Consider the following 12,500-nt stretch of genomic DNA (forward strand, 5'->3'; position numbering starts at 1 on the left):
GACAACCATTTGAAAGGATGTGTGTGAAACAATTCCAGACAAAGCAGAAAGAAAATACAAGAAAAAAAAATTATCACAAATATTCAGCTTGTCTCGACTGGAGATAGAACCTGAGACCTCCTAGGTACCGACCAGATTTGCTACCATTACACATTTATACGTTTACTGGGAACACTTTTTATTTATATATCTATCTTCTTATCTCTCTCTCTCTCTCTCTTTCTCACTCTCTCTCCATCTGCACACACACACACACACACACACAACACACACAGATACACACGCACACACAGCCACAAAAACACATGTGTATATTTCAACCGTCTTTAAAGACGAGGGGACCTGAAAACCGCTTTAAAAAATAACGCAGGAAAAAAGGGCCCTGTGAGCCTAGCTGGGTGACTGTGGCTATGTAGCAAAAACATGAGCAAATATTTGAGTGTGTACACTCATTGAAAGGCATATTGTTGTTGCCGCGGGCAAGATATGGACAAGGCATGTCTGAACCAAGGACAAATTAGAACAGGTCACGAGAACGGAGGAAAGTAAGTAGACATGACCGCCTAAAGAAGAATGTCACAACTCGTGTCTTAAACATTTGATATATATGTGGTCTAGTGGTATGACACTCGCTCTCGGACCGGAAGGTCCTGGGTTCGAGCCTCGCTTGGCGCATAGTTGAGTCCTTGGAAAAGGCTATTTACTAACTTACTAACATTCTCTCACCATACTCAGGTGTAAAATGAGTACCTGGCCGTTAAGAGCGTTGTCTTTGTCCGAAAAATTGTAATATCGCCCAACAGGCGTCATGTCTCGTCCTACATGTTAAATGTTGCCGTTGACCAGGGACCCCTTGTACAGCGCTTTGAGCACATTTAGTGGATATTATTGCTCTATATAAAAGCTCAATTTTATATTTGTCATACTACTAGCAGATCTGCCTACTTGAAAACGTTTTAAAAAATTAATTTTTCGGATAATAAAAATGTACTCGCCATAATTAACTTTAAAAATCAGCAATTCACCCTGACAAAGACTATATAACACTTTAAAATCCTTAAAATTATATGTGACCCAACGTCTCAAAACGGTATTAAGTCGGGATGATTAAAATGCTTAAAACTGAATTTGAAGCCAGAAATATCTGACTTGCGTTGATTTTGTATGTTTTATTGAGGAGAATAATTATCATATTTTAGAGTGCTAAATACCAATAATTCATATTTTTGACCAATTCAGCTTTAATTTGACTTTTTAGTATCTGGTTCATCCCGACATAATACCGTTTTGAAACGTTAGGTCACATATAGTCTAGCATCAACTTTCAACTTTCAGTTTCAATAAGTTTTGACTAAAGGATGCTTATGAAGTTCTGAAATCGGAGCCAAAATATCGTAATTCTTCTGACATCGGAGCCAAAATATCGTAATTCTTCTGACATCGGAGCCAAAATATCGTAATTCTTCTGAAATCGGAGCCAAAATATCGTAATTCTTCTGACATCGGAGCCAAAATATCGTAATTCTTCTGACATCGGAGCCAAAATATCGTAATTCTTCTTGGACATCGATGCCACAAATATCGTAATTCTTCTGACATCGGAGCCAAAATATCGTAATTCTTCTGACATCGGAGCCAAAATAACGTAATTCTTCTGAAATCGGAGCCAGAATATCGTAATTCTTCTGACATCGGAGCCAAAATATCGTAATTCTTCTGACATCGGAGCCAAAATATCGTAATTCTTCTGACATCGGAGCCAAAATATCGTAATTCTTCTGACATCGGAGCCAAAATATCGTAATTCTTCTGAAATCGGAGCCAAAATATCGTAATTATTCTGAAATCGGAGCCAAATATCGTAATTCTACGAATTGTTCGTGATAGTAGGAAAGTCTGCAGTAGAGATCTGATGGCTGAGTATAACTGAGAATGTCAGCTGTACGCTGTCACGTCTTGTAACAGACTCAAGCGATTTTTAGCGTGATAAATTATCGATGGGTGACAATGTAAATGACTGAAAATTTTGACCCCGACGCTGTCTTCTTGTGTAAGGAAGACACTTTAATAAATTACCCAACTTGATCCAGAGAAGGATATATTAAAAGCTCTAGTACAAAAAGAATGGCCATCAGGAGACTAGCACTGTATGAAATTGAAATAGGAAATTTGACTCTATAGATGATATGCGTTGAGGCAAAATAATCACCTGTTCTGCCCATGAGATCAGTCGTACCATCACACAAAATGATGTGTAACTTTTAACGTTTATAGTCTTTTAGACGGACTTTACCGAAAACTAATCCTCCACATGGCGGTCTAAAAACAATAGAAGGAACGAAATCGACGTCACTTAGCTCCTTATTATTGTTGTCTGCCAGTCATTTTTATGAGCAGTTCTACTAAATTCTATCAATCAGACTATAAACGTTCACAGTTACAAGAGCTGGCTTTACACAAGGACCAATATTTGTCAGATTCAAACCTTGCATCGCTCAATGACAACATCCAGACAGTTGTATTGAATTATTTTAGTCACCAGAACTGATGGACACTGCATTATATTCCCGATGTTAACATAAGGAATATGTTTGTGTGTTGGTACGTTAAATCAAGATGGCAGATGTTGCAAGTTCTTTGGCCAAGCGCATAGCATCAATAACATTGGCTTGAGTGTCGTCAACTTCATTCAGTCTATTAAATAAATCTTAAACAGTTCTTACCTTGATCCCCAAGAGGTGGGTTTGGCATTGATCCTGTTGTCATTGCCAATGATGACGCCATCTTTGAACCATTGGTAGCTGGGCACGGGGTTTCCGCTGATCTCACAGCGCAGGCGCACCGACTGGCCTTTATATCGCGTCACGTTCTTCATCCGAATGTCCAGTTGAATATTTCCAACACCTGAAATTAGACAAGATAAGATAAAACATGATAAGACAAGTTGTGCGACTATGCAATCTAGTGGTATGCTTTGGATCGGAATGTCCTGGGTTCGAGTCCCTAGCGGGGCATAGATGAGTCCTTGGAAAAAGGCTTTTCACTACTAACATTCTCTCATAGTTCTCCGGCGTAAAATATGTATCTGGCCGTTAACAGCGCTGTCTCTGTCCCGAAAATCTTTTTTAATATTGCCTAACGGGCGTCATATATCGTCCTACATGTTAAGCGTTGCTGTTGGCTAGGGACCCCTGTAAAGCGCTTTGAGCACGTTTAGTGAATAAATGAAAAATATTTAAGCAAACAAACAAGTCGGGGAATATAAACCAGGTGGTTAAAATCCAAATATAGCCCCAATTTGTTTGTTTAAATAAATGTCTTCTTTGAAAAGACAGGGGTTCGATTCTTAAATTTAAAACAAAACAAAACAAAACTAAACAAAAACAAAACAAACAACCTCTCCCCCCTCCCTAAAATAAAAAAACAACTTTTATTCCATAAAGAGCGATCAATTTGAACTCAACTCAATTTTCTTCCCTTAATAAATTCCGATTGATGCGATAGAACAATACGCTTTTCTTGACATTGTGCTAAAATAAAATGAAATTAAAAATAGTCGATTAAATATTTTCTAAACAGCAACAAAAATCCAAAATAAACCAGAATGAAAAACGTAGACAATCTTCCTATCTTCCTTTCGATGTGTTGATTTTACAGAGACAGTTAATTCTAAAATTGGATTCCATCCGGCTTCAACTTTCCAGAGAGAGATAAAAACAACAGTCCCTACAGTGTTTACTTTAGTACAGGCAGCACAAGGTCACACTAAGTCCGCCGTTTAGATAAAAATAAACAAACATGCACAAAACGTTTCCCGGTGCCACCCAACTGCCATCTTGAGGCCATTCCCCAAGTTCGGTGTTGCCAGGTTATACTTTTTAAAACGCCAAATATCTATGAAAAAAAGGCTAAATTAAGATCTTTGAAAATGAAAAACTTTTCCTATATCTTTTTATTGTTTAGATACATATAAAAGTGGAAATAAATCTTAATTTTCCTATCCTGCTGCCATAGACCTAATTGATTCAATAAAAAAAAAACAAAACAAAAAAACTTACAACTTCTTGTCAGTTTAAGGGTGAAATTTGAAGACTAGTATATAAAGTATACAAGTGTATTAAATTAGTTAAGGAATAAAGAAGAAGAAGAAGAAGAAGAAGAAGAAGAAGAAGATGATGATGATGATGATGATGATGATGATGACGACGAAGTTGGTGGCATTAAACGATTTAAGCAAGACCCCCCCCCCCTTACAAAATAAATAAATAAAGTACTAAATTGCAAAGATCAATTTTTACACATCAATCGATTTTTTAAAAAAATAATGTCACGTTTGTTTGTTTTTTTGTTGTTTTTTTTTCTTTTTTTTTTTTTTTTTTCTAATTTGGCTTTAAAAAACCCAAATTGTTAACTCTGTTCTCCTAGTTACAGATTGGCTATAACCACGACTGGCGTTTCCTGCTGACATTTCCAAGCTATTGACACGAAAAGAAGATCCTCCATTTGTACTTTATGCTTGTGGCTGATGGCTCAACGATGTATGCCACGTGACTTCAATCAGACAAAATGGAGGTGTTTCCAGGAGTAAAACATCGCATCCGCTGGGGCAGGTGAGAGTCGGGATGATAGAACAAGGAAGCAAGTTACTAAATTTAGTATTCGTTTTTTTTTGACTTGAGTAATAACTTGACAAGATGTGAATAATCTTAATGCATCGATATTTGAAGGACGAATGTCCAGCTCAAAACTTTTAAAAAGTCTTGTTCTTGTTCTTTTCAAAACTGATTTAGATATTTGTAGAGTAAATTTTCATAAATAGAAATGCATGCAGATTTAAATGATGACTCTCTCTCTCTCCCTCTCTCTCTCTCTCTCTCTCTCTCTCTCTCTCTCTCTCTCTCTCTCTCTCTCTAACGCTATTATTTTTTTATCACACACACATACACACACAACTCTCCCTCTCTCTTTTACCTCTCTTTCTACCCCCTCCCCACTCTCCCCCCCCCCCTCTCTCTCTCTCTCTCTCTCTCTCTCTCTCTCTCTCTCTTGTTGTTCTCAGAGTGCAGCAGCACAGTTATCAGTCGTGAACTTCTTTCCTCGAATATTCTGACTTGACGTGACTTGAAGCCTTCCGCTTTCGATGTCATCTGACTTCGCAGTTTCGGTCGTTCCTCTTATTTTGCGGTGAAGATTTTCCAATTGACTCTGTCTTTAGCTTTTCCCTGATGTCTGATAGCTCTGCCAGTGATTTTAATCTGGTTTCGTCACTGAGTTGTTTCAAATCGTTTTCGGGAGTTAGAGGTAATACTTGTTGTCAACCGGCCCTAGCTCGTTTGTATTGGCCAGAGAAATAGTGTAATGAGCACCATTGCTTTATTAGCGAGAATTTCAGGTTTACGACGCAAAATATTAGATATGTCCGATATGTTTCTATCTTAGCTCAAGAACCTTACTTAACAGGGGATTTCGTTGCACTTTTTAAATAAACTATCTTTTAAAAATATCTTTGTTGGACTGTGTATATTCGACATTTTCTTTAATCAACCCATTACTTATAGACTTTTTTTCCGATTTCGGTCTCATGCTGATGAAACATTTTCAACGCGAAGTCCCAGGTTTGAGAGTTTTTGCCAACACGAGAGTCATTTAAATCGATCGATATTTGAAGGACGAGTTTTCTAGCCAATTTTTTAAAAATTCGTGCCTTTCCAGAGTACAGAAGTTAACTAGTTAATAGCTTGCCAGGTGGATTTGGGAATACACGCAAGAGATGATAAGACGGGATGACTTTTGTCATGTTGCACGGGATCACATGAATATTGACATTTCTCAGACTTAATCACTTGTGATGATTTCATCCATCAAACTCTCACACCTGTCACATGACCCCGACATTAGTGGGTCTTCATTACTTTCTGGTTTATAAAGTTATGTGATCAAATGTCTCAAAACGATAATATTGCGTAGGGAGTTACCTCATAGCAAAAAAAATAAAGAAAGAAAGAAAAAGAAGCGAATTTAAAGTTAACAAAAGGACCAGAAATGTGAAATGTTGGGTTTTCAAGCCCAAGTAGTTCTTCAGGGCCATCGGACCCATGGACCAGGAGCTTATCCCGGTTTCTATAACATGAAACGGGCAATAGCAATTGCTTGCTACCATAAATTTCTGTAGATGTAATTGCTTGCTATCCATTGTATAGGACGATGATCTATTGCGAAATACTTTCCACCAGATTGAAAAGACCCTACTACCCAATCACTGATATATGAAGCGGGGTATAGGGGGGGGGGGTTGGGTCATAAAAAACATCTCGACTTCACCCGGAATCGATATCGGACCTTTTTGCGTTTGTAGTGTGTGCTTTATCTCTTGAACTATCCATAAGGTCCCCCCAATATATTATCTTTAATCCGAAAGATTCGATAATTGAACTTCTCCCACACTGCTGTGATTTAGAAAATGGATAAACTAAAGGAATATAGAGGGAATAATATAGTTACACCATTCAGTTCTCAGAAAAAAAAAAGAAACTGGCATTTTTTGAAATATTAACCTATTTCATTCAGCTTGGGTAAACAAGCGTTTTACAAGTAATGAAAAGAACGCATGTTCCGTACAAGAAAGCGATCTTTCGTAACATTCCTAAGGCGTTTCGATACGGTGTTGGGTTACCGATGTGGACTAACGTTTATTTTACTCTTTCTTTGAGCGCTTACATAGGATTTTTGAAGATATAATAATTATAATAATATAAGGATATAAACAAACAAAACAAAAGGCTGTGAAAAAAAAAGAAAAGAAGAACAGAGAATAAAAGGGACGAGAGGGAGGAGGAGGAGGAGGAGGAGCGAGAGAGAGAAGAAGAAGAAGAAGAAGAAGAAGAAGAAGAAGAAGAAGAAGAAGAAGAAGAAGAAGAAGAAGAAGAAGAAGAAGAGAAGGAGAGAGGAGAGGAGAGGAGGAGAGGAGAGAGGAGGAGGAGGAGGAGGAGGAGAGGAGGAGAAGAAAGAAGAGAGAAGAAGAAGAAAGAAGAAGAAGAAGAAGAAGAAGAAGAAGAAGAAGAAGAAGAAGAAGAAGAAGAAGAAGAAGAAGAAGAAGAAGAAGAAGAAGAAGAAGAAGAAGAAGAAGGAGGAGAAGAAGAAGAAGAAGAAGAAGATGAAGAAAAAAAATAAGGAGAAACCACTCCTACACATTAACAGTTTGAGGCATTGGTCTCATAAACATTATAAAAATACTTATAAAAGAAAGAAAAAAAAGAAAGAAAGAAAGAAGGAAAAGCAGCGAATATGACAAGTCTATTTGGTTTGAAAGCATCATGGATGAATGAGTGAATGTTCCTGACGGTTTTGACACAGCTATCTGTTGACGATATCCGGCATTTTATAGCTAATTTTGAAAGCTAATATTGGCTTATAACAGGTTTGAATCGCGACCAGTTATCTGGCAAGTCTGGCTTTATCTTGATAAAATGGCTGGTCGTGTGAAAATAATGAGTGCAGTCAAAACATCATCTTCCTGATATATATATATATATATATATATATATATATATATATATATATATATATATATATATATATATATATATTATGCACAACACACACACACACACAAACACACACACAAATATATAAAGGTATAAAATATAAACCATGAATTAAAAGTAAATATAATAAAGAAGTTGAAGAAGAAGAAGAAGAAGAAGAAGAAGAAGAAGAAGAAGAAGAAGAAGAAGAAGAAGAAGAAGAAGAAGAAGAAGAAGAAGAAAAGAAGAAGAAGAAGAAAGAAGAAGAAGAAAGAAGAAGAAGAAGAAGAAGAAGAAGAAGAAGAAGAAGAAGAAGAAGAAGAAGAAGAAGAAGAAGAAGAAGAAGAAGAAGAAGAAGAAGAGAAGAAGAAGAAGAAGAAGAAGAAGAAGAAGAAGAAGAAGAAGAAGAAGAAGAAGAAGAAGAAGAAAGAAGAAGAAGAAGAAGAAGAAGAAGAAGAAGAAGAGAAGAAGAAGAAGAAGAAGAAGAAGAAAGAAGAAGAAGAAGAAGAAGAAGAAGAAGAAGAAGAAGAAGAAGAAGAAGAAGAAGAAGAAGAAGAAGAAGAAAAAGAAGAAAAGAGAGAAGAAGAAAGAAGAAGAAGAAGAAGAAAAAGAAGAAGAAGAAAGAAGAAGAAGAAGAAAGAGAAGAAGAAGAAGAAGAAGAAGAAGAAGAAGAGAAGAAGAAGAAGAAGAAGAAGAAGAAGAAGAAGAAGAAGAAAGAAGAAGAGAGAAGAAAGAAGAAGAAGAAGAAGAAGAAGAAGAAGAAGAAGAAGAAGAAGAAGAAGAAGAAGAAGAAGAAGAAGAAGAAGAAGAAGAAGAAGAAGAAGAAGAAGAAGAAGAAGAAGAAGAAGAAGAAGAAGAGAAGAGAAGAAGAGAAGAAGAAGAAGAAGAAGAAGAAGAAGAAGAAGAAGAAGAAGAAGAAGAAGAAGAAGAAGAAGAAGAGAAGAAGAAGAAAGAAGAGATAGAAGAAGAAGAAGAATAGGAGAAGTAAAATAGAAAGAACTAATGGGATTTAAAAAGACAACGTACAGATATGACCACCATTTACTTATCACAAGTAATTCGCCATTTAGACTATTATGCAGTTCGCCAACTTACATATCAGGGTAAAATCGGATCGAGCGAGACAGGGAGAGATATTAATAGATTGTCTAGCATCAAGATAATATAAATAGTTATAGTTTTCCACAGATTGCTGTTATACAATGGCGATTTCGCAATTTACGCACCATTACGTGTTTTTAAATACTGGAAAAAGCCCAACTAGTGTACGTTTAAATCTTTTAAAAAGATCGATTCAAAGGCAAAGCAGAATCGATTATGCATCGTTAGTTCTTCTTCATCCCCAACGTGTAATTTATGTTTACAGGGGTAATTGAGCGAAAAAGTAATTCCACGCGGAGCGATATTAGCAGTCGAATACCGCCATATTTTGAGGATTTTGAATGAATGTGTACCCATCAGAATTAGCGGCATTAAACCTTCTGCACTTTGTAAATAACACAAAAAATATAGAAATTTTTGACAAGGTAAGCAAACCGATAAACAGTTAGTTTACATTTAATAAGGCGGAGTAAAATGTTACAGCGCATGTGCTGCAGATTAAGATGCATGCCAAGTTTACCCGGCAGGCATAGTTCCACTCTTTTGAACCCACAGTTATCCAATCTGACAGCCGATCTGTTTTAGTGCAGTGGATTTTCATACGAGCATTTAATTAGGACTTAGCGAGTGCAGAATATGGTCCAGGCCTTAAATTGCTTTTGACTGTGTCGTGTCTTTGATATGAGCGTGTGGATTCCATGATGATTCTATAGATAGCATGCGCTTGGCTAAGAAGCTCACAATATTGCCACCCGGAAGTATAACAGACCAACACACAAAACTATGTGTAACCCTGGACATTTATAGACAGTATGCGCTTGGCTAAGAAGCTCACAACATTGTCATCCGGAAGTATAACTGACCAACACACAAAACTCTATGTAAACATGAACTTTTATGGTCTGGATAATACAGTTCAGTGAGAATTACTCATAAACGTGGATGGCAAAAAATAATAACAAAGACCTGAGTGACGTCAACTTCGATCTATCTATAGGATTCAACTATGCGCCAAGCAAGGCTCAAACCCAGGACCTTCCGATCCGAAAGCGAGTGTCATAGCACAAGACCAGATAGCCCCGCAAAAATAGCAAAATAACTGTCGATTAAAAGATAAACAAATTAGGGAACAAGCACAGTTGAAATTTGAAATGGTGTGTATGGAACAGTACCAGACAAAGCAGAAAGAAAATAAATAAAGAAAAAAATCATCCCCAAGAAAATCAACCCACTTCGATTGTCTCTCAGTCGATGCACGCTGATTTTTCGGGGTTCTTTAATTTTTCTTGTATTTTTCCTTCTGATTTTTCTAGCACTGATTCATGCACATCTTTAACTATTTTGGTCGATAAACAGATTATGCATGCTGTCCATTTTCACTTTTCATCATAATACACTAAATCTTTCGAAGTATTGTGTAGATAGACTAGTAGTGTGCGCTTGGCTAAGAAGGTCACAACATTACTATCCGGAAGTATAACGAACCAACACACAAAACTATGTGTAACCTTAAACGTTTATAGTCTGGTGAATACAGTTTAGTGAGAATAATTTACTCCTAAACGCGGATGGCAAAAAGCAAAAACAAAGACCCGAGTGACGTCAACTGCATACTATCTATAGTATAGTTGTCATAATATTATATAACTATAATATTCGAAAGTGCTGAGGTGAAGGTAGGGATTGCGTCTCAAACACTTTTTTTTTTAATGACCCACTTTTTCATCATAATCTGTTAGTGTTTCCATCTTAAGTAAGGGGTGATGATATTTGCTCTGCCCAGAATCGAGAAAAATCATTTGCATCGCAGTGCAACGAGTAATCCGCATCTGTTTAATTATAAAAATATGTAGGCGCGTGATCACCACAGGTGCGCTAAAGTCAACTGTTTATTGGGCACAGGTATAAAAACAATTTGTCATGTGGATATCTTTGAGCAAGGTGGGAAACTTTGCGAAAAGTCACCAATTAGTTGAGTAAAAAGTAACGTGTTTGAACCCAAATGGGGATCACACATAGAAGAAAAATAAGAACCCGAAAGACATCTGGAATCCCCTGAACTTCGTCCTTAAAATTATGTGCTTCTCAAAGTCACCGTTTCATTAATGACTTCAAAACGGAATTTACCATCATAAGTGGGGATTTTCCACCTGTCCAACATGTGGGCAAGAACCCGAAACGGCAGAGCATCTAGTCGAACGGTGTGTTGTGACGATGCTGCCAGGTGAGTTCGCGACGGTGCACGATCACGAATGCGGACCGGACTTTGCTGATTGGGTCGATCGTCATAACATAGTATAGTAGTGTGAGAACCATAATAGGCTGCTACCATCACCCCGACGTGCGCTTATTTGAAGGTCTGATGACCCAAATTGGTATGGGTCCATTGGTTTTCTCCGACGTAATCCCCTTTTGGAGATGATCGGTTACAATAAAACAAATAATGACATAAATAGCGCGTGTTTAATATCTGTATAACTCCATTGTTTGTTTATACAATTGAAGATCGATTCCATGAAATGTAAATGTGTTATCCTTCTGGAATAAGAAACACGGTGGAAGCTCTTAGTCCCATGGCATTTTACCACCATTACAGTTTGTCATTAGAAGAGGGGAAAAAAAATACCAAAAATAATAATAAAAATAATAGAAAAAACATCGAAAAACATTAAATCTGCAGTCAGATCGTTTTTTTTTTTTTATATTTCAATTATATTTTTTGGTATAAGAAAAAGTTTATCTGGACGGAGACTTCAGAAATATCACAAGGCAATCTGTTTTTGTTTGTTTGTTTGTGTTCAGCTTATTTTTTTTTCTTTACTGTTTTACAACCTGCAATCAGAGCCAAACCATCAGGATTTTGTCTTACAAGTACATGACGTCACCATCATCAAGAAAATCGAATTTCTCAATTAAAAAATAAAAAATGAAAATAAAACAAAAAGTATGACGGAAATAAAATGAATTTAAAAAAAAACCCCAAAACTTAAATACAAGGAAAGACAGTTTTTTAAAAACCTAAACAAGAATCCTGATTTATATTATTTGTTTGGCGCTCCAATTATCGTGGATCCAGCTAAGAAACCGAGAAATGGGAACAATATTGTATGCAAAACCATCCTCAACCTTTCAAAAACCAAAAAAGACAAAAACAAAGACAAAACAAAACAAAAATTAATTTTAAAAATCCCCCAGAAAACAAGACTAAACTATTGGCATGTCTGGTTTCAATTAAATCAGAAAACTTGGCGATGGATTGTATATGGTCCACATACTGTCCTAATTTCTTCCCCGCCCTGACAAGCATCTGGAGATGTCATCAAGAGTGGTGTCATAATTCTAAATATTTCCTCTAGAAAATAACAAAAAATATCTGAAAACATGGGTATGATACAGTGCTAAACAAATCAGAAAGAAAAATACAAGAAGAATAATGAATCATCCCCCCCCCCCCCAAAAAAAAAATTAGCCTGTATCGACTGGGGATTGGAACTCTGGATCTCCTGATTATCGATCAGACCTGCTTACCATAACACCACAGAGTGTCTGTCCGTAGCCATCGTAAAGTATCTTCAATTTGTTAACGGGTCAGACCGTGGCCTTCGTAAGAGTTAGGGCCTGACACTGACCAAAAAATGACGTCAAAATGCCAGTCTTTTGCCACGAAAGAAAACAAATCGTGAGTTGTTTTCAATAGTTCAACCAATGAAATAACTTGTTTCCTTGAGCTCTACTAACGACAACTCACTAGACGCTATACAAACCTAAAAAATGACGTCAAACAGAGGGTTAACAGATACCGCCGCCCATAATTCTATCATTCTTTGAAAAATCACTTTTTTTGGCCTGAATATTCATCCTCCAAATATCGATGGC

The 12,500-nt window shown here is 36.7% G+C and overlaps 1 protein-coding gene across 11 annotated transcripts in view; it reads right to left on the minus strand.

The window, feature by feature from the left end:
• Positions 1-12,500, minus strand: part of LOC144970722 (inactive tyrosine-protein kinase transmembrane receptor ROR1-like) — a 518,496-nt gene that overhangs the window by 44,001 nt on the left and 461,995 nt on the right. For all 11 annotated transcript variants that reach the window (XM_078910704.1, XM_078910659.1, XM_078910670.1 and 8 more), the window contains one exon: positions 2,724-2,904. In XM_078910704.1, the coding sequence (XP_078766830.1) occupies positions 2,724-2,904 (181 nt within the window). The remainder of the gene's footprint in view (positions 1-2,723; positions 2,905-12,500) is intronic.

The sequence above is a fragment of the Berghia stephanieae genome, chromosome 1 (assembly GCF_034508935.2).
Source record: "Berghia stephanieae isolate SIO BIC M18660-M18661 chromosome 1, UCSD_Bste_1.3, whole genome shotgun sequence".
Classification (NCBI taxonomy): Eukaryota; Metazoa; Mollusca; class Gastropoda; order Nudibranchia; family Aeolidiidae; genus Berghia; species Berghia stephanieae.